We start from the raw sequence: 22,721 nt of genomic DNA, 5'->3' as shown, positions 1-22,721 counted from the left end.
CTTTACCCTTTATTCTATATACTTTCTACCTACGAGTACCTCATAGGTATGCGACGCGAAATCTATATCTTATTGGATTGGATAAAAATGATATCGAAGTATCAAGCAAAAATTAGTCATAGGTACCAATTTGTAGATCCTAACGCGTCTTTTTCCCTTTGCATACTTATGCGAGAAGGAAACACGCCTGATATTTATTTCTGCTTCCAACATCACTCGGAATTATATAAGAACCAAGGAAATCTGATTCATATCCAGATTCTTATTTTTTTTATTGTGATATTTATAACTGGCAAATGAGAAAAGCATGCGATATCCGAAAGTTCACATCACATGTGAGGCATTCCGCGTTCGGCGTGCGTTCGCGAATAGCGACTCTATATTTGGGAAGCGGGGCTGAGTAAAGGGTTGTTTATACTTATCCGTAAAGTATTTAAGTACTTGAAAGTTCACACGCGCAGACGTGTGTAAGTAGTTACATAGCGTAGCTACATAAATAAAATTATAGTTAAAATCAAACAAGTCAATGAATGTTTGAAGTCTCTACATTTAATAGGCGTCAAACTCTGTCTTCCACAATTTCGAGTCTAACAATAATTTTCTTAGTGTTTTCTATACATATGACCAAAATCTATTAAATAAAACATAATTTTTAAATCTGTACCTAACAGCCTAATCGACCTTATGTAAATGGAGCTTAACGTTCAAACGTCGTCGTTGGTCCCAGCTGGTCAACATACCATAAGCCCAGTCTTAGGTATCCTCCTTGCTCGATTATAGCCTACTAATGTCAAGAATGAATATTTCAATATATATTATTTAAGATTATATGGCCAAGCTTCCTGTTACACTTAATTAGTATAAGTATTGTTCCGCGTCCCGCTGTAAGTACCTGAGCGAGATAAGAACTTTTAAGAAATGCAAATGTTTGGCTGAGCTCATAGAGCAGGTAACAAATGATTAAAATACTTGGTCTTCTTAATGTTACATTTTTTTTCAGTTACTTGTAAACGCGCGGCATCTATTCGAATGCCGATTCTTTATTGTACAGTAGATATTTTTCAAGAGATTCTCATAGAATTCCAGGAATTATTCTTAAATCCAGGAATTATACTTATCGTTCTCTGGTATTCGACGACCAAAACATAATTATGTAATATTTACAAATTTTGTAATAAAATATGTGCACTAAAACAAGTTAAGTACCTGATCAGTTTAACAGCCACTAGTAGGTATTATGCAAAATGAACACGTTACAAGAATGTATTTCTATCTAAGGATGTATAATTTGACCAAGAAATTATTTTTCTACAGCTGACGTAACTTTAGAGCTTTATTCTATCGCAGCTTTCAGGATTAAATATTACTTTTCTCCCTTGATTCCCAATTGCTTCTGGCCCACAGTACCGCCCGCCAACCTTCCAGAATCTGAAATGTTTTCGGCATAAAAACAAGAATAATCATGTAAAAAAAAATCCCTGCAGCCGAATATGTCCTCATTTTTCGAAGTCGGTAAGAATCATTTGCATGTTGCTCTTTAAAAATAGTAATTATTTTGGAAATACAAGCATATTACCTATTAAATAAAGGAGGTTCTGTACTCGACCGCTATGTATGGAGTTTGGAGTTTTGTGTTTTTTATTAACATGTACAAATAGAAGTAGATAAAGTACTCAAAACTACCTAGCTATATTACTAGGTACTGCTAGGTACGTTAAATTAACTAATTGTGTTTTTAACAATGAACAGTTCTTATTAGTGATCGAAGAATGAACACCTCAATTATTTAATTAATGAAATTATCAAACAAGCATTTCCTGTAATTACGCCTATTTTACTTTAATAATATATGATGAGGAGGTATTATTATAAATTCATTTATGGGGATAATAATGAGTCAACTTACAAATTTGCTGAAGTTGCAAAATTTTAACAAAACCATCGGTTATAACTACGATACGCAAGGCAAATAAGGCTTCATTAACGTTATAGTGCCTTGTCACTGAACGAGCTCCGAGACAACGTTCAATCGAGTCAAGCAATCACCACGCTACATTCCAGATTCCACTTTCCTCGCGTTCGTCTGTGTGCTACTGTCACTCGCGAGTCTCGCGCCGCGGATCGGATTCGCTCGCTTCGCGCCAGTTTGAATTTGGCGCGCCAACAGTAGCGGTCAATCGCGCGCGCTCGCGCTCCAATGCCAGCGCACTCATCAGACGGCGAACGAATTAAAAGTTTTTCTTGTGTTATTTACTTTTTTTTTTGTTTTTGTGCGGCGGGTGGACGAGTTTTAGTGAAAGAAACTTTTAACAAAGTAGAAATATTGTAGTAATAGTGCCTGTTAGTGGACACCATAAATTAAATATTAGCAACTTCCTCTTGGTATGTGTTTTGCATTGTGATTTTTTGTTATCAACCCGCAGTTATCGTGCGGTCTGTGCGAAGTGCGAACTTTTAAGCTTTACTTCCTTTGTTTAGGGTCGGCGACGCCTACGAATCGCGTGAACGGTACTAATAGTACTCGAATCGTAATAAACAATAATATTTACGATGGACGGCGAAAGAAAAGTAAACATAAGTGAGGGGGTTCCACTTAACTCGTCAGGTGCGGCCAACATTTTTTTGAACACTGGTAAAAATGCAAAAGTTAACGACGGGACTGTCATTCATCTGAAGACAGGTGACTTTCAGTTCCTACATCTTTGACGCTTATTTATTAATCCATCTGTAAGGATGGGACTTCATGTTTTATTTTATTTTTTAGAGAAACCAGCGGACGTCGGCGTGCACATAAACACGACGTTCTCAATCGCGTCTTCCAAGAAAATAAAGCTTTTGTTCATATTGAACTTTTTGCTCAGTGTCATATGTATGGTGGTTTGCTGTTGGATCGCATTCTACTACTGGAATGAAATGATATCTATGAGAAAACAGTTGGATGTATTAAAGGAGCAATTACTTGTCCAAAATATCAGGGATTCTGTGATTAACTCAGAAAAGGCTGTACAGAGTCCCTTGGTTTCCCATTTGAAACCCCATTTTAAAGGCCATGAAGTTAGGGAGCCAAGAATGGAATTTGGTAATAAAGAGGACATTTCCCTCAATACAAGAAAGTATTATGTTGAAGACCTAGGCGAAGATATGTTACTTGTAGACTCAAAGAAAAAGTCTAGTCAGAACAAAGTTCCAGTTTATGACCTACCAGGGTTTCAAAAAGGTAACAAAATTAGTCCTACATCTGATAATAATATTGTTGAAAAACATTTCCACAAAAATTCAACTGATAATTTTTTGCCTGCAACCCCTTATCCCACTGCTGGGCATGGGTCACTCCACATAATATACCTACAACAGTAATTTAATATCAACCACATATAAGAAAAAATAAGCACTTTATGATAGAAAACCACTAAGATTCATTATTGTTTATTTTTAATTCCAGAGTCACTAGTCGTCCACTTTAATGGTGCTATGAGAGAGATCAACTTAGGCACTCAAGGTAAGTTACATTTCATCTTATAACATTACTGTGTTACGTGAATGAGTTTCTTGTAATTATATAATAGGAAAAATCATACCATCACCCCATTATAACATATTATTAATTATTTTATACTGAATGAAATAAAACATATAAAAGTCTATCAGCAAACTCTTATCCTGATAACCTTAGAGGTCAATTTATAATACAGTTACTTATGATCAATTGCAACTAAATGCTTAACAATAAAGAAGCATGAAGCGATTAAAATGATAATTTATGTGTACCGCAGGATGTTTGCACCGCAGAGCCTACATATTTGCATTGTTTTTATTTAGAATGACTCAAGCATTTTATACCTGTCTAAAATACACTCTATTGCCATGCAGTAGAGTTATTTTGTTAACAATGAAAATAAAAGAAGTTCTAAAGTACTACTGTACTTTACTAAGTAGCATAGGTTCCTACAACTATTAGTAAGCATATATGGTTGTTATAAGTGATTAATCCGACACTCATAGCAATTAACGGCCAGACAAAGTTATGCAATTCCTTTTTTAAATGCCTTCCCTTTAATGAACATACATTGTGCCAGCCTATGGCTTTCAGACCATAAATATTGCTTCATAGTCTGCACTGAAACCTAATACAACTGCCTCAATTAGTAGGAACTTTTTTTAATAACAGCACTTTGTTTTCTACAGGGTGTTGTTTAATATTATGTAGTTGTTCTAATAGTTTATTAGTTCTGTTGAGATATTTAGCTAGTATTCTGACTTGATTTATATAAACTATGATTTTTTTTATTTAGGAAATACTAAAAAATAATGATCCTGACAATGTTTTTCTTTACATTTATTTTAAAAGTCTTATTTTTAATCAACAGCAAAAAAAGGCTTAATCTGTGGCAATTAATCATTTGGCATTGCTAAAATTGTCCTTAAAATATGATATGAATATGACTTGAATAATGTAAATGAAGCTCTGTTTAACATGATTTAGAGTACACTTCATAATAGACCACTAAATAACACATGTTAGAGGACTAATGTGCTTCAATTGGGTGCACAACTATAGTCTAAAAATAGGACTTTGTAATGAAGATATTTTCATTTGTTTATTTTGTTCCATTTAACCCACTTGTCGATACTCATGGCACTATATAATTACCCTAGAACAGCGATATCTCAGTGTAATCAGCACTCTGAACTCAAATACTTGATATGATAGCATGTACGACATGCCCGTATGTTGCGTGCAATTAAACCTGTGTGTGTGTGTGTAATGATTACTCAAGTATATTTTTTATGTTAAGTGCTCTTGTAAAAAGTAGTGCAGATACAGGAAATAATCAATTATCATTATGTAATGTTAATGGTATAATACAATCAACAACAGCCTCCCATAGTTTCAAAATATCAAAATCGAATAGAACAGTTCTACGAGTACATGCAGTTCACTATACAAGATTTTAGCTACACTTATTGATAAATTTAGAACACCCCTTATAAATCGAAATAGTAAGGAAATTACAAATTTCTGACATTAACATTGGTTTATCTTAAAATTTAGTAGCATAATGTATTTTATAACTCTCATTGATTTTTAACAAACTTAAACTACCATTAATGCAATGCAGTAGCGACGTAAGTCGCAAACGTGGGTCCTATTCACATATTATTTTTTACCAAACCGTAGTTCGCACCTCGCACTACGTGTGTTTCGTGTCTCACACCGCGTGTTTTATTCACCACGCCATTATGAAAATAAATAATAACTCCAAACGTTATAGTTAAGTTTTTAACTAGAAGATAATTCGCATTAAATAATCATTTATCAATTATCTACGAATAACGAATATCTGAAGATTTTTATTGAAGACCTATATAAATCATTTCATTTTGTACATCAATCGCTAGTTTAGTCAGGATGAACTACAAAATAAGAATTGGTCATTTTGTAAGCAATAGACTAATTATTTGTTACAGGTTTAATTAGTCCATGGGCTCTCGACACCGAAGTGTCGTCGAAAAATAGCGCGAATTACATAGAGCTGCACACTGACCACGTCATTGTCAAGGAAAGCGGGATTTATTTAGTTTACGCACAAGTGAGTAATGAATGTTTACCTATATTGTATTACTTCAGATGCCGCGTAAAGCAATCGGTCCCTCTCTTGAGATTAATTGGAAGCAGACGATTTGTCACAGAGTTTGTAGTGTTGTCGTATGTATTGTTTGAGTAACTTTCTATTACCGTAACTCAGTAGGCCATGGAAGTAGTTGGCAATGCCAAAAACATGTTTCAGTGATGTAACATTAGATTGAGAAAGTTATACAATCTTGAATTATCTTTCAGGTGGTATACCTAACGTACGCACCAAACTGCTATTTCATTTGGGCGAGGCAGCCGGGCCAGGGGCCGCGCCTGCTGTCCACGTGCGCCACCGGGGACGACTCCAGCTCCCGGCCACTGCGCGAGGCACAAATGTCGTGCTCGGTACAAACGATATCGCGACTGTACAAGGGCGACACCGTCAACTTGGCCCAGCGAGAACACAACAGGACGGTGTGGCTCCGACCAGGTTACACGTACTTCGGTTTTGTCAGACTTAGTTCCTAATGTGGCTGTGAATATTGTGGTTATGTTAGACATAACTATTGACCGGTGAAGGCCCCACATGCACACTCTCTAGTTGTTACAATACTGGGAAATGGAATGAAACTTAACACCCGTTTTACGAATAGCTGCTAGTTGTGTCTACGAGTAGCCAATAATACTTTGGAAATATGGATTAGGTGGGATTTACAAGTTACCAGCGAACCAATAAAACATTTTATTTTAGATTTTATAAAAGTGAAAATAGTAATATTTAATATTGATATGTGATATCCTGGTAGTGCATGTGGGGCCATGTTTAATAATGCCAACTGCCAAACTATGGGGTGGGTGAATGATTGGATGGTAGCACCGTTCGCCATAACTTCATTCACCACCACCATCGCCCAAATAGAGAAAGACCATTGTAAATATACTTACACTCTTTGCTCAAAAGAAATATGAAACAAAATTGACTTAAATACGTTTGTAATAGGTACTTGGACAATTTATTATTATTACTATTTGCAGATTATTTTAGTTTAAATAATAAATGAGACTAGAGTTAATGTTATGTAGGTAGGACATTCATTTAATATTTTTTTCCTGGGATAACAGAAATTATTTTACAATTTTAAAGTACGAGTATGAGAGCTATGTGTTTAGTTTTTTGTTTGACATTAATGTACTGATATCGCTAAGTTAGCTGCTGACCTGAAGACTGACCGCCTGTTAGCTATAATAGCTGAAGCTACCGTGTTGTTGTTTAAACTATTGAACAGTTGCTTAAGCCGCTATCATACTAACGTGCAATTTGTTTCTTGAGCGAGGGATCGAGAAGCGGTAGCTACATGTTTGATTTTATTCTTAAAATCTGTTAACAGTCGATTTTGTACGCATCTGTGTCGATGTGTAAGCAGACGTTGTGTAAATAGGCGTCAATAAGACAAAAGTTTTAGCACAACAACGCTAAAGCGATACCAGCCGTTGGGCGGCCAGTAGAAGAGTATTTAGAATTAAAATTTCTAAATCTAAGATTTGTTACATCACATGTAACCCGGTCAATAATCGCATATTTCACTGTGAAACACAATTTCGAAATATGTGAAATAAGCTACTTTTCTTTTGGGAAAGTTGATTGACCCCAATTTAGGTACGGATTTCAGCTTAGGTCAGTCGCTGTTATAGTAGTCGTACATTAAGAACTATCAGTCATGGGATACTCTACAGTTGTCGTATCATAATAGAGTGCTCGCCTCCGCTGGCAATGACGTATTTAATGTTTTATTTGGACGTATGTAATATTTGGATGAAGTGTTTGAAATAACAGGGCTGAGGACTCCCCTTGATGCCTCCTACTAGCCGCTGTGATCTCGTCGTCTGGATAGTCGTAAATGTTGAGTCTGTGTATCTGTATACCTATTAGCCAGTGATCTTTGTCAGTACGCTGTATTTGTGACGAACGACAAGTTAGCTCGCATTTATATTGTTTCACGAATATATTGCGGCCCTAGCAGGCACGCTATTTTTGCAGCGATGCCTCGTTTTGGCGATGTGCTAGGATCGTTCGCGGTAACAAAATTGCGCGTTTTAGCTATTGCAGGAATTCTGCATCGCCTCTTACACGTTCAGTTGCTGCATCGAGCTACAAATGTATTTTCGAATAGAAATCATTGCCCATACTAAAAGTAGTAAGTCTGCTAGAGCTCTTACAGCTACTCATGTCACGGATAACCGTACGTACGGCTTTTTTGTAAATTTCAATCCTTCGTACTTTTTATAAATATATATTATTAGAATAGAGTAAATCCAGTGTTAAAAGTCAAAATAGTGTGATAGAAGTGAACCAAGTGAACTTCATATAACTTTTTTAAAAATTACAAGTTAATATTGTTGATATGTTTGATGGTGCCATATGGATATAAATATATCCTTTAGTTATTTTACTAGTATTAAGTCGTATAGCGCCTTTTAAATTTAAAAAAATGCGTTTACTATAAACCGCTGGAATAAATGTGTTTTACATGGGTAACACACCTATTTTTTAATAAAAATAGGTTTCTTTTTCATGCAAAACTTCAAATTAACAAGGCACTATAATTGTTATGATAAATATTGGATTGTTTGTTCGGACATTCTACTTAATTTAGATATAAAGAAGTAAATTATAATACCATTACGTTTCTATGATTTAAAGACATTTATATTCATGATGTTGATAGCTTGGGAATAATGAATATATTTTAATATGAATACGCACAAGCTTTGTCAATGAATAAGAATGAAAAATTATGTAAGTGAAAAGTATTGTGTTTGTTTAGTGTTTTATATAACTTTATTCAAAAACAAAATGTTATCAATTTTAATAATTAGTAATTTTACATATTTTGTTCATTTCTGGTTTCAAAGGGGTCGTTCAAGTATTACGTAACGCACTTTGGGGGGAGGGGGGGGGTCTAGTGAAACGTTACGATGCGTTACAGGGGCGGGAGGGGGTCTTCCGTAATGCACGTTACGTAACATTTTTTAATAAAAAAATAGGGTATTAAACCTCCTAAATTGGCAACCCTTTTCATTTACGTTTTACGGGAAATCCCTTGAATGAGCTGGTTCAGCCGAACTAAGTCCTGAGTATTCTGAGTTAGACTAAGTATAGTACAGTATAGCAGTATGTATGCTTTGACTATACTTAAACTAACTTAGAATACTCAGGAGACCTTTATATTCTGGTTGTCATTTGTTCTCGCAAGTTGGCAAATCTTTTCGTTCATATTTCACGGGGAATCCCTAGATTGTATTGTACGTCTTTGAATGTTGTTTCCATTGTCAGTATTCGTTCGTAGTGTTTATAGACAAGTAGAGATGGGTTGTACTAGGTAAATTTGGAACTAGGTATGCCTGTTCCTAGTATTTAAAAATACGTAATTCAGAAACCTGTTCCACCTAGTCCCATAAAGTCTCATTAGTTAGTACAATTTGATGTGGACTAGGTACTTATTCTTGGACTAAGAAGCTAGTTCGTTCATGCCTTGCATCAATACGTAAGGGCGGTAAGGTTTGCACGCGCACTCACTAGTAATAATGAATTGTAATATTTCCTTCATACTTTATACAGGCTTAGGACTATCGACGTTAGATTTATCGAAATAGTAGTTTGATTTATCATTAAAGGTTTCGTGAGCCGGCGCGGCGTCCACCTAAATGACATTCGTATAGATTCGGAACGGATGCACGACTGAACAATTCCGAATTTTCACACATTTGACATTTCATACTTAATTCGCATCGAGTATCTGTTTGATCCGACAGCGACTAGGTATAGTTAAAAAGGAAAAGTATATTTTTGCCTGCCCATGAGTTGATGTTTTATTAGTTTTTACTCTTATTTGCATTAAAAATCTCTTGTTTTATTTCTTAGTATTATAAAGTAAATATGTAAGTAAAAGTATCCCAAGGATAAAAACTATAACATAATTTTTTAGCGAGTTTAGGGTAAAAATTGACACTTGAGTGTTACGTAACGTTAGGGGGGGGGGTATAGAAAAACGTTACGGTGCGTTACAAGGGGGGGAGGGGGGGTCAAAAATCTTCAAAAATTGCGTTACGTAATACTTGAACGGCCCCAAAGGTAGTAATATGCCTGAGGTTGAATTTAAGTAGAATTCTTGCCTAAGACTGTATTACAAAGTTCACAGGACTACATACCTGTTCATTAATATCTTTGTTAATGTCAGTTCTATAAAAACCTTTTGTTTTTGCGTATCGTTATGTCTAATACCTGCAATGATGCAAACAAGAATATATCTTTGTATTGTAATGTTTAATGGTTCTTTTGATAATCACATTGCGTGATATGCAATGCATATATTTTAATTGTTATATGATATAAGGACTTATTCTACTTATTGTAAATTTGTTACTTGCATTTATTAGATGGGATTTGAACTCGAATATGAGAATAATATTGCAAATAATAATGCCATAGTGCATTATTCACCAGTGTATGTGTTTATGTTTGTACTTAGGTATATAGTTTTGTGAAATATTACTCCCGTCCACCAATAAATGTGCCTTATTATTAATGTTTGAGTGTTTATTTTCCCAAAAAAATCCCATGAAGAAATCAAATTATTTTCGACTAAGTATGCAATGTATTTTAATCAAGATACGTAGTAGTCTTGTGTAGTCCGCGAACGAACTAGTTCGGATGAGCACTCCCACAGATGAACTACACGAACTAGATCCCCGATTTCCCGCACCATAATTTGTTAGGTCCGAACTGAAATAGTGAAAAAATGGCGGTAACCGAATTAATGTCGTCATATTTTATATGAATCAATGGATTTATCAACATTTTATTTCATGCATTCCTTAACATTGTCACATAATCAACGAAATTGAAATCTACAAATTGATTAAAAAGGCAGATCTTTTGCTCTTTTAGTTCATCTGTTCTTCAGATCGCAACGGTTCGGTAAGCAGCTGGGAACAAACGAACTAAGAGGACGAACTAGTTCGTTTAGGAGCCGCAAACTAGATTGAGCGATCCCAGTTGCGAACTATTACGCCCAAGACTACCACCCATACAAGTCCGTATTTAACAGGGGTTCTATTTGGAAGCTGTAAAAAGATGTGTTGCCACTTTTGAAGGCCAATATGGTCACCTCTTATGTAAGCCAGCATCCCCACCATACTACTGAAAGTGGACAACTGTTTTTCGTTTGAATAAGTGTTGCCGTGGTATCTTCCCGGTCGATCATACTGATTCTATCACCACAAGGTACGCTTATAAATCTGGGAATGACAATCCCTCTTAAATCAAATCATAGTTTTAACGTGTAATCTAAAAACAGGTAAAAGTGTGATAAGGCAGATAGACTAAGAAAAGGTGTTTGAACTCGTATTAAGCGGCAATAACGCATTTGTGGTCGACCAGTGTTTTAATTCAAGTCCTATTCTATTTTTCTCTTCTATTGTATTCTATTTTTTTTTTAATGGAAATACTGAAGTCGGGAATACCCTAAAATAAGAATTAATCTACAGTAAAGAACTAAAGACCACTTCACATTCAAAAGTAGAGGTGAGTAACTCAGATCTGACCCGATTCAAAGATTCAGCTCACTTATTATATGAGTTTGATCTACAGATCAAACCCAAACAGATCAGATCAATTCAGACCGCGGCTCACGGCGTTTCGTGAATCGTGAATGTTAGTTATTATTTGATTCATTATGCAATTTTAACTTTTAACTCCTAGGATATAGAGTTTAATATCAAAAAAGGAAGTGGTGCGACATCTGTTGGGGTTTTGTGAATATCGCTTGTCGATGACAGTTAGATCATAGATGGCGCTTATTTTATATGTAACTCAATGAGAATTCATTGTAGTTCTAGCTTTCACCATAAGATGGCGTTTTTATTAAATTTATTCTTACTGTTAAATATCAATTGATCAATTTATTCACTTAGCAAAATAAATAAATCAGATTTATAATCGTCACAATATTATATATCAATAACTTTCTAACTGCCTTTATTAACTAATAATAAAAAACATATTTTAATTCAACAATACTACAACATCGATAAAATAATAATAATTCTACAGACATTGCTTCTTTTACTTGACGTTATTCAAAATACTTATATAAAGTCTCAAACTAATAAACTTGATTTACAATCCCGCGCCATGATAATATCGGCGAGCCTACGAGCCATGACTACCGTGAATCGTTTGACCCGTTTGAGCTGTTTGAATCGTTTGAGTCATTTGAGTCGCGTGAGTCACCAGATCCAACGACTCGCACAGTTCGCAAAGCGGGTCGCGAGTCATTCAGCTCGTTCAGATCAAACAGATCAAATGAGTTAATTTGATCTGATCTGTGATTCAGACTCCGACTCAGTCTTATGACTCGCGATCTGATCTGCAGCTTGCGTGATTTGTTTGAGTTACCCATGCCATGTCTATTCAAAAGGCTACTTTACTCGTATCAAATTTCAAAATAATGCATTACAATGTTTCTTTCTTAGAGTACTTCCACAAGTATTTTGCCTAAACAAGCCTTAGTCCAGGTTACTATATAACTATACTCTTTGCCTTAGTCCACCGCGTTGGTCACACACCTTGAAAATGTTTTCTTTTTCATATAAACTAATGTTTATATAATACTAGAATAATGGAATGAATACGAGAAAATATAAGCTTTATTTTATTTGGATAACTAAGTAATACATCTATGCCATAACTGAACGACTGTGCGAAATGTCATCTAGTAATATAATCATCTATGGTAATATCGAACGGAACGTAAAAGTAACCTCAAAATCAAAAGTCAAAACTATTTTGTACCACCGTGGAATTGATTTAATATTTACATTTTATATATTAAACTAAAACAATAATACATATTCCAAGAAGTAACTATTTGTTATAAACTCATTAAACATGTTGTCAAGGTTCGTAATAGATAAAATATCTACACTATGTTATCATCTTAATTGAATTAGTCTTTCAGACTTTCAATACCATTTAATTTCTTAATTATAATTTCCAGACTACGATTCAAACGTGATTTTAAATTGTTCGTGAGGTGCTTATCCGAGAAACCACCGGAAAATGACGGAAAAATACCCGAGAAGAAAGATCTTAAAGCAACCACAGAAAAAACTGACTCTCATACAGAAAAGATTCAGGCTCTCCTGAAAAGTATGTTGGCAGAACCCAAAATATCGGAGACTGAATACAGAGAAAAATTCACTACGGCCCCAGAAAGGCCGAGGAAATTGAAATCAGATAAAATTGAAGTGAAAACTGAAAAAATAGGTTAGTAATCTAGTTTCTTATATATATTTTACTGATTTTGTTTGCCTGTCTTTTATTGCACCCTCAGTCATGGTTTACTGTGTGCAGTTGTAACAGTAGGTGAGTAACAGAAAGTATTAATAAAGACTCATCCATCCTATTATCCTCCGTGTATATTTAATTATTTTTATAGATTACTTGTAATTATATCTGGAGATACACAACTTGGTATTAATTCTAATTAACGTTTATATTTTTTTCTATATATAATATTTTATAATCCAATAAAAATAAAATAAATAAATACAAACACATCAATACTTCCGGAGTTAAAGGGGTGTAGAGGAAATTTGGATGTGAAGTGTTTATGCCGTTAGTGAAGTCTAACTAGTCTATTGTCTTTTACCATCAGAGGAAAATATTACAAAGGCAGCAAGTGAAGTGGCTCAAGCCATCGGTGGGAATGTCAAACAGACAGAGGCGGAGCTGTTGTCTAAAGTGCTTGGTAAAATCAACCAGACATCCACTTCCCTAAGGTAAGATAAGTATTACAGATTATTTTTCCTATAAACATCTTCATAATAAGTTTGCCTGTAACATTTCCAATTTATATACTATACTAAAGGGGATTTCTGGCCGTAAAATGGTTTTTTAGATCTTAAGAACAAGGCCATCTATTGGGTCTAAAAATATCATGTCTCTTAAGTTGCAACCAACTGTACATAGTATGGATAGGATGGTATATAGGATGTATGTACTACATACATCCAAAATTATATTAAAATTGGTTAAGAGAACTTCAGGTTGTATGTATACAGTGACATATGGTTTATGTACATTAAGATTAGAAATTTGTTATACTATTTACGAGTCAGATTACAAAAAAAAACAAAGGATTGCAGTAGATTTTTCTAATTGAAAACTTTAAAATTACAGTGATTTAATTGTTGGAATGAAAATAGACAGATCAACAGAGACTGATGAACTAAAGCCCAGAGAGACCAGAGGTCAGCAAGTGAGGCGGCTAGTGGACAAGTCTAAAGCAGAAGCAGTTCAAACCAGATACAGCCAGAGGAAACAGCAAGCCAGTGACAAGCTGCCTCAGATTTCAAAAAGAAGGTACATAACATAATTAAGTACAATTTGGCACAATATTGTTAATTAATAAACCTAACAATAGTTTTGTGGTACATATATACTCTTTTCCACCTTACAATATGTATCTTCATCTTGTATATAAGGTTACTTCGAGATTTTGTGCTCTGTATTCTTAGTGGTGTCTGTGTACTACTCATGTGCTCATTCTGTTTAAGTTAAATTTACTACACATTTTGAAATGGAAAACTGCAGCGTAAATACTGTGAGGTGGAATACAAAAAAATCTTTATTATAATATGTTTTTCATTATAACTTGCAATGCATATACTTCTATTTATTTATTTAAATATTATATTAAGACTAGTTTTATTGACTCTTTATATATTGTAGAAAACTGTCCTTCACAAGTCCACCCTAGATAAAAGGCCTGCCTGAGATTGCCTATAGATGCGGTGCAACCCTCTGAAGACTAAGTTGAACACCTTGTATACCTAAACACAGCAGCACTTGCCACTGTTATAATTAAGCAGAAATATTAACAACAAAATGCACTGCCTGTCACCTTATAAGATATTTTAAGCTTTATATTGGTAAATAATAAATGCAATAAGTATTTTATAGAAATAAATGTATGTAAAACTTACCTTACAAAATCCTCTTCAGTTAAACCATGCAACTATCACAAATAATATACAAAGTTCTGCATACGCAATTACGCATTATAAACAAAAAACGTGTTACGACTTGTAAAGTTTGACCTATTAAGGAAGGGAATAGGGATTGAACATAGCGACGTTACTATTTTACTTCCCATTACAGTCGCAATCGTAAAGCATACCGAAATTTTTAATTTTGCATTTTTTCTTTTCGAACCGAATAATTAATAATCACATGGTAAGTATGAATAAAATATACGATAAAATTTGCCACCATTAAATTATAAGTTTTCAAAAGTAGATAAGAACGAATAAAAAGCGGTGTCGTAAGATAGGTAGGTAGGATAGGGCGCAAACCCACAGGCGTTCTCATATTATAGTTTTAAACTACGATTTATGTGAATTTCCTATATACATTTAAGGACATAAACAAAGAATTTCATGTTATATTTTATTTTCTAGTTTGCCACAACCCACTAAAATCGATATATTTAGCGGCGAGCCATTGGGTATCTTCCAATCTAAGGAAGAGAATTATGGCACGAAGCTAGACGTGTGGGAGAGCCTGGAGCAGAGGGAGCTGATGCTGGCCACGCTGCAGCCTCCCGCGAACTACTTCCAGAAGATGGCGCTATGGACAGAACAGGGCAAGGTGTGGAAATTCCCCATCAACAATGAGCAAGGTGAAATGAATCGTTATATGTATTTAGATTTTAGATACTAAATTGGTCAACTAACTCCCTCACGAAACTGGAACAACTGTAGACCAGATTACAGATTTTGTAGCCCACTAATAATATTGAACCAGCAGACCAGATGAAAGTTGTTGGGTCTGGTTTTTTTCTTTCTATTATTTTATTTCAATCAAAGTACGATTGAAGGGACAGTCGCTTATGGATTTGTATTTCTGTATATATTTTTAGTAATATAGTAATTGAATAAAAATAATTAATTAAGATTTGTACATTTTGCAGGCATGGAAGAGGAGAACGAGGTGCATTTCTCTGAACATATATTCCTTGACACACATCTAGAAGGCTGGTGCCCTACTAAGGGACCCATCAGGCACTTTATGGAACTAGTTTGTATAGGCCTTTCAAAGAACGCCTTCTATACCGTAAAAGAAAAGAGGGACCATATCATGTGGTATAAAGAATACTTTGAATCAAAGAAAGACTTACTTTCAGAAGTAGGCGCATGGGAAATTAAACCTACAAATAGCGATGAAACTGCATCTACATAATTAACATGGTAATTATTGTCTTGTAATTTAAATAATATATGTATTAGATTGTCATTATTTTTTGTTTTTCAAATTTGTGCCTAAAGTATAATGTGTTAATTAAAAGTCCAAATATGGACAAGTATGGACAGAAAAAGAAGAGTTCACTCATGATGTCTACCCTACTAAAATTATTCACCTTATTTCCACCCAAAAAAAAGCAAAAGCATTCTTCGCGTTACCCTACCGGTCGATGTCTCAGAATCCACTCTTTACAAAATATATTAACAATAACACTGGAGCAAAGGACCAGTGTTTTGGCCGGCAGGCCGGCTCCAAAGAAATCCGTGGAGTATACTACATTATATGCTATATGGATAAAAATATAGCACATATAGTAGGTATATAATATGTAGTTTCCTTTGAAGCCTATTGCCGGCCGAAACACTGTAAAGGGTAGTTAAGATTTCAAATAAAAACTACTTTAAATATTTTATTAATTTACTTTATTGCACCTATAAAAGTACACTTCGTTGCTAACGATCGATGTTTCTGTCACACCTCTCACATTCAATTGTGATGCATATGTGGTTTGAGAAATATATATTGACAAATGCAAAATAATACACTTGTTGGCTTGTACTGAATCTACGAGAAGTATTAACTCCTAGTAGGAAGTGAGACACAATTAGATATGCCTAATCTTGTAATACAAATATAACATTACTTTATAACAATATTAAATGAACAATGCTTATCGTTTTACTACAATTACCCAAACAATTGTACGTACCTTTAAAAACAAGGAACTCATTACATCTAAGTACATATTCTTACATTAATCGTCGTATACTTTAAAAGCCTCCAAAAGTATCCAAATAAAAAAGAAAAGTAAAAAATAAAGATACTTAAAAATCAGCTTAATTTGTACAAGTTACATTGCTGAGTATGTATGTACACATGCCAGTTCAACAATACGTAACAGGAAGAGGGTCTAATTCATTATCATGGTTGCGATTTGTATTAATTGTAACACAATTATTTAAAATAAATTACAAAAACATTGAATAAAACTGCATTGTAAAAACAATGAATATGTTCTACAAGAAACTATAACTGTGAGTATTTTGTGCTGAGTACTCATCGTGCATTATTTTTAAAGAGACTGGTACGATCAGTTTATTAATTCTGACATAAAAAGGAAAATGTAACGATTTCGTTAAATCAAATAAACACAACAATAGACAATATTAACCTTGCTAAAATGCGATGTATGTACGCACCTTAGACATGCACAGGTTGAAAACGAAAACTCATTAAAAATACTACATGGAATGTAGATAACTGTAAAAAGGAAACGAGGAAGACAATTTCTAGGAAGCAATTTCGAATACAAAACTTAGATGCGTCTTTTATTTATTAACATATGTAATTTATTTATTGGAATAGTCAATTTTGTAAAAAGTCCAATGTTACACAAATGTATATGTTAACATACAATTATTTGTTTACTTTAATATTTTATTTTCTACTCAAACACACTACTGTATTTTGAGTTTTTATTTGAAAATAAGTGAGCGTTTAAGATATGAAACTAAGTTTAGTTGAGTCATTATTATTTTTCCTCTACATAATTTTATTGTAAATGATATAGGTACAATTATGGAATGTATATTTACGTGCTTTGGATTTCATATAATAACCGAAGCACTTTTAAATACACTTTGGAAACAATTCCCGTACCCCCGCCAAGTAGGGATTACTTTTGTACTTATTCAAATTATTATTAATAGATGTATGATCTATTGAAATGCAATGCGAAAACAATACGCTAACAAATCCTGCATGCATAGCTACTACTCCGAGTGGGATCCGACTGAGCGGTTTTCAGACCTCGTGTGCGAACGCGGAACAGCTGTTTCATTTCAAGACTCACGAGACCGCAGTTTTACGCGGTTACGTGGCCGCCGTGGTTATGAAAGTGCCCACAATTCTACAGAGCCCGATCGCAAGTCACACGGAGAGATCAAAAGAGTTGCCCACCGTTGCAGTGGTAACGCGGAATGAATCGTTGAAATTGGGAACTGTCTTTTACATACATTTTCATATTCTGCATTAAAATAGTAAATGTGGTTTGCACGTTCGTTGACCACGCACCTACAAAGTATGGCATGATATCCACCAATTCTGAAATACTAATAGGAAATTGACCAATTACTTAAGTTGACCCGTATTTTATGTACGAGTATGTTGTGGGAAACTTTTTCATGATAGAGATTTAAGTAATGATAAACATACGTCGGATAATTTTCGATTGAAGACGATTATCTCCTACCACTAGCTATAAATCTGAATTGACCTTACACACAGTTTACTACATGCTACACATTTTAGGATTTAAGAGTAAGTTACTATAATAATTGATACGTCATGAAATGTTATTATATTGAGTTAAATAAGTTACAAGTAGTCGATAGAACACGATTATATTTTGCGATGCGACAATACCTTGGTTTCTGTAGTGTGCGTGCCACGGCTGTATATGTACACTCTTGTGTGTTTGTGTAAAATTCTTGTATGGACAGCAGTGGCTGACAAAATAACATTTGGAGTATTTTAGCAAGACATTTTACAATATCTTTGCATATAATATTAATCATGTCATCGCATCACAAAACTGTATAAGCTGAACTAGTATAGTATAGTAGAATCACCCTCCGCATGAAATCTTAAAAAGGGAGTAGATTAAGAAGTTGAAATGAACTTCAACTAGTGTTATATTGTCGTAGTAATGTAAAAGTTCCTTGCAAATTGACATCGCTCCAGTGGACGGCAGTGTGGCGGGGCTGGCCGCACGCTTACATCACCTGGAATATCGGAAAACACGTATTTTATAATCACTACATTATACTCTATGTGATTTCGCTGCATTTTACCCAACGTCTCCTAGCTGGTTCAATGTAAAGGTACTGTAACCTAATATTAAATATATGGCAAGTAGCCCAGTAAACATCAATTAAAAAAAAATCACTGGGATTTTTTTCTTTCAAGTGTTCAGATGATAGGATATTTATTCAAATAATTTCTATTAACTATTTACTACATGCGGTATTCTGTTTTCGGTAGCGACGCGTCCATGCCGCAACAGGCAGACTATCATTTCATTACATAAGTTTTTATTTGAATTCTTAAATATGAAGCGACCATCTTAGACAAGAAAGGTTATGCAACTATGATTGGTTTTAGACAGAACTTCTGTTCTAAATGGCTGGTAACAGAAGTCCATAGGCGGAAGTTATCATTAACTATTTTTATTTCTGCCTATATACTAGCTACTAGCGCTTGATACAACTGTTAAGTAGCATCAAGCGCTGAGGTGTTCTGGTTTGAAGGGTGTGGTAAGACACTTTTCTAAAGCGTTCCAGCTTAGTCTTTAGAGGTAGCGGCGCATCTGTGGTCGACCTCAGGTAGGAATATCTAATTCTATCAGCGATTAATTACATATGTCCATGGGCGGCAGTAACCACTTACCATCAGGTGGACTGCATGCATGCTCGTCCGCTACTCCTATCTATACATATAAATAAAATTGGAGTGTCTGTTTTCAATATTGAAATAATCGCTTTTTAATACATGCATATGAATATACATACGGCACACACACAAAAATAACATTTTTTACAATTTTTGTGCCTATTCTGGCTAATCTCTGAAATGGCTGAACAGATTTTGACGGGACTTTTATTGGGTGGTAGCTGATGAAATAAGGAGTAACTTAGGTTACTTATATTTTAGAACTAGCTGTGTCCCGCGGTGTCGCCCGCGTTATTTATTTTTAACACGGGTGAAACCGCGGGGCACAGCTAGTATTGTATAAAAAAATTGTAAAGCCATTTAGTATGGCAATAAAAAAAGTACGTAAGCGTCACCTGCAGGATCTGGCTGGCCTCGAAGGCGGTGCCGGGCAGCAGCACGATGGGCGCGGCCACGCGGCCCGCCTCCACGCACACCATGTTGGGGAACTCGTCGTCGCCGAAGTCCGGGATCTCCTTCGCGTACTCCGCCCACGGGTTCCAGATCACTGCACCGAGACACGGGACCAGTTACTATTGGCGAACCGCGTTATACCCACACGAGAGGCCACGGGTTCGATCCCAGGTCTGACGGATGTCTAAATAACTTATTTCGGTCTGTCTTGGACCCCAATTTCCGGCTAACGCCCGTTATTTGTTATCAATCTATCCAACCTATCAAATATCGAATTTTGAGCAATTATCAAATTTCGATATGTACTGGGGAAAATATTGAATAGATTAGATAATTAATAACCTGCGTTAATGAGTCAATAGCGCTTAATACAATGAATGTTAGTGTTAGGTATATTTTTTATTTATTTTGGCAATTATGAAAAATAGCTACCTGACAGAAACCACTTGTAAGGAACTTGCTTACAACATTCGCACAGTTTAAATAAATCTACAATATTATAAGTAGTGTTATTTTTTAACGATAAAGATAGCAGAGTAGCGACAATATGGTCGAAAAACAAATACAAACCCAGTACGCCTGAATATAAATGAAGGTCATAAACGCTTATAAAACAGGTGAAGGTTATAATATTCGAATAATATACAAATAATTGTCCCTTTTATAATGTTCGCGTCATTCAGACACTCGTAAGATGCTTAAACGAATTTTATTACTATTGAAATTCTTATTATAAACAGATATTTTATAAGTTTAGGCCACCCCACCAGATGAGGCACTGTAATAATCAGGACAGCAGCTGCAGGGAACGCGAAGAAATATAATACATTTTAAAAAACCTGTACCCAGCAGTGCAATGATATTGACATAATCGCAACAAGCGTGAATAAGTTAACAAGTCGAAAATGCAGCTATTTTTACTCTTTGGTGAGAGTTAATTAAAAATTTATAAGTCAAGTGTATGTAGCAAAAAATACCCGTTAACTTATTTATCACCATATAAATTAAGCAATCCTAATGCTTATTATTATTAAAAATATATAAATGCTAAATAATTTTACATATTTGTATATGTAGGTCGACCTATCAAAATATTCATGTCTGATATCCATAACTTGCTTTTTATAATAAAGGAGTAGCAGACGAGCATGCAGTCCACCTGATGGTAACTGCCGCCCATGGACATCCGTAATCAACCCCAGATAGGATTAGATATCCTACCTGAGGTCGGCTACAGAGGCGCCGCTACCCCTGAGGACTAAGGTGGAATACTTCGGATAAGTATGTCTCCCTTACCACATACCTCCAAATCAGAACACAGCAGCGCTTAACACTGCTGTTATGAGGTAGAAATAGGTGTGGCGGTGGTGCCGCCGGAGTCGAACCACAAAGGGTTCTACCACCTTCAAAGACTACCTCAACTAACCAGTATCGGGGAAGTTATATTTCTGTATCCTCATCTTGCGACCGCTGACCACGTTGGTGATGATGTGCTCCTGCATGGTGTTCTGGTAGATGCGGTCCGTCCACTCGTTGATAGTCACCACCTCGCGCGTCTCCTGGTACACCGTGCCTTCCCGAGTCTGACGACACAAAATAATGCCGTTTAAACATTATGAGTCGTTGCAGGATCTCTATAGTGATGCAGGCTAAGCAATTTTATTGCGGGACATTATACAAACGCTTAATAACATCATAATCTTATACAGTCGTGTGTTATTCAAACGCGTCTTTATCACTTTAAAAGTCGCAGTTATTAATACATTAGTCAGTCTATATTCATCTTTTAAAGTATACTAATCACGACTGCAGTAAAGACGGGTAATAATTTTGAAATAATCTAAAATCTACAAATAAATGTATAACTACGTAACCAACGTTTTAAATATACAGGATGAATTTTTAAAACGGGCCTTCAGACTTCCCAGATTTTGATCCTTATAAGCAACACTATCAGAGAGTGTAATAATATACAGGTTGTATGTATTTTTTTTTTTCAAAATGAACTCGTTCGATTCCCGGCTAGGGAAAAAGTTATTTTAAAAAAGTAATGATGCAGTTTTAGTTTTTATCAAAATCAGCCTCGTAACTCCTTTCAGCATTTTTCGCTAATCCTTATAGTTTCGGATTTGGCACTGAAGGCCCGTTTGAAAAATTCACCCTGTATATGTACCTATGTAAATGTTAAGTGAACTTACTTTTCAACGCATTAGCTTTATCTAGAATTTTAGTTACTAAAATAATAGACATATTAAGACTGAATAAAATACTTTCCTCGGGACATATTTCATGGTTTAGTTCGACCCAACCAAACCAAACCGAACTAATTATTACTACAATATTACCTTATCAATGAACATGCACCCGTGCATGCCGGTGATCTGGCAGCGGCGCACGTCCGGCACCTTGAAGTACGTGTGCAGCAGCAGCTGGCAGCTGAACGTGAGCTCCTTGCTCGGGTTGTACACGCCGATGTTGAAGTGCAGCTCCTTCTCGCGCAGGATCAACCTGTACGTCAGTCTGAACCTGCGACAACACACGTTCATATTAGGGCAGAGACATACGAGGCGTTCGAAAAGTCCTCTTAACTTCTGTGACCAACCTCAAGTCTGATTGATTATTAAATTGATGACTTGAATAAATTAAGAAACCGTTGAATTGAGACGCCAGTGGACTTCACAGACGCACGCGGCGCGGGTCGCATACTGTGTTATAGTCATAAGACTCATAAGCAATATGATGTCGTAAATAAATAAAATTCATGCTTTTATTAAAATTAAGAAATATTATCTTGCTTCCCGGAGACAAATAAATATATGAATACAAAACACAAATGTTTAAAATGTTGCTTCCTTGCTATTCAATGGAGAAATCGAC

At 35.2% G+C, this 22,721-nt stretch overlaps 3 protein-coding genes across 5 annotated transcripts in view; 2 read left to right on the top strand and 1 right to left on the bottom strand.

Moving 5' to 3' along the window:
- Nucleotides 1–2,137: 2,137 nt before the first annotated feature.
- LOC140750383 (uncharacterized) lies at nucleotides 2,138–8,483 on the top strand. Of its 3 annotated transcripts, none has more exons than XM_073083879.1 (6): nucleotides 2,138–2,382; nucleotides 2,479–2,632; nucleotides 2,765–3,217; nucleotides 3,443–3,499; nucleotides 5,470–5,591; nucleotides 5,840–8,483. In XM_073083879.1, exons 2-6 carry the CDS (start codon nucleotides 2,551–2,553, stop codon nucleotides 6,101–6,103), a joined length of 978 nt encoding a protein of 325 aa, XP_072939980.1. In that variant the 5' UTR covers nucleotides 2,138–2,382; nucleotides 2,479–2,550; the 3' UTR covers nucleotides 6,104–8,483. The 3 variants fall into 3 exon arrangements, with proteins under 3 accessions (XP_072939980.1, XP_072939990.1, XP_072939974.1); XM_073083889.1 differs by having other exon boundaries at nucleotides 2,139–2,382; nucleotides 2,479–2,605; XM_073083873.1 differs by having other exon boundaries at nucleotides 2,139–2,382; nucleotides 2,479–2,680.
- Nucleotides 8,484–12,375: 3,892 nt separating this feature from the next.
- On the top strand, nucleotides 12,376–15,932 carry mRpS31 (mitochondrial ribosomal protein S31). Its single transcript, XM_073083851.1, has 6 exons — nucleotides 12,376–12,535; nucleotides 12,634–12,902; nucleotides 13,294–13,417; nucleotides 13,818–14,000; nucleotides 15,098–15,318; nucleotides 15,610–15,932. Exons 1-6 carry the CDS (start codon nucleotides 12,525–12,527, stop codon nucleotides 15,876–15,878), a joined length of 1,077 nt encoding a protein of 358 aa, XP_072939952.1. The 5' UTR covers nucleotides 12,376–12,524; the 3' UTR covers nucleotides 15,879–15,932.
- A 414-nt stretch (nucleotides 15,933–16,346) lies between these two features.
- LOC140750374 (uncharacterized) overlaps nucleotides 16,347–22,721 on the bottom strand; it is a 30,175-nt gene continuing 23,800 nt past the window's right edge. Inside the window, exons 5-8 of the mRNA XM_073083862.1 lie at nucleotides 22,190–22,370; nucleotides 21,271–21,427; nucleotides 19,787–19,938; nucleotides 16,347–18,724 (exon numbers count right to left, since the gene is read on the bottom strand). Of these exons, the coding sequence (XP_072939963.1) occupies nucleotides 18,716–18,724; nucleotides 19,787–19,938; nucleotides 21,271–21,427; nucleotides 22,190–22,370 (499 nt within the window). The 3' untranslated portion in view covers nucleotides 16,347–18,715. The remainder of the gene's footprint in view (nucleotides 18,725–19,786; nucleotides 19,939–21,270; nucleotides 21,428–22,189; nucleotides 22,371–22,721) is intronic.

This window comes from Epargyreus clarus, unplaced genomic scaffold (assembly GCF_041222505.1).
Source record: "Epargyreus clarus isolate Ecla_fem2 unplaced genomic scaffold, WU_Ecla_fem_2.2 ptg000003l, whole genome shotgun sequence".
NCBI classification, from domain to species: domain Eukaryota; kingdom Metazoa; phylum Arthropoda; class Insecta; order Lepidoptera; family Hesperiidae; genus Epargyreus; species Epargyreus clarus.
Note: the sequence above shows the minus strand (reverse complement) of the source record. Positions and strands in the feature narration are given on the sequence as shown.

What these genes read in the sequence shown, in the direction of transcription:
- mRpS31 (XM_073083851.1), top strand. An exon ending in AGTGAAAACTGAAAAAATAG is followed by an intron (nt 12,903 to 13,293) that starts GTTAGTAATCTA and finishes TTTTACCATCAG; the next exon opens with AGGAAAATATTACAAAGGCA. An exon ending in CAGACATCCACTTCCCTAAG is followed by an intron (nt 13,418 to 13,817) that starts GTAAGATAAGTA and finishes TTAAAATTACAG; the next exon opens with TGATTTAATTGTTGGAATGA.
- LOC140750383 (XM_073083873.1), top strand. Translation starts at nt 2,551, where the DNA reads ATGGACGGCGAAAGAAAAGTAAACATAAGTGAGGGGGTTCCACTTAAC. An exon ending in GATCAACTTAGGCACTCAAG is followed by an intron (nt 3,500 to 5,469) that starts GTAAGTTACATT and finishes TATTTGTTACAG; the next exon opens with GTTTAATTAGTCCATGGGCT. An exon ending in TTTATTTAGTTTACGCACAA is followed by an intron (nt 5,592 to 5,839) that starts GTGAGTAATGAA and finishes ATTATCTTTCAG; the next exon opens with GTGGTATACCTAACGTACGC.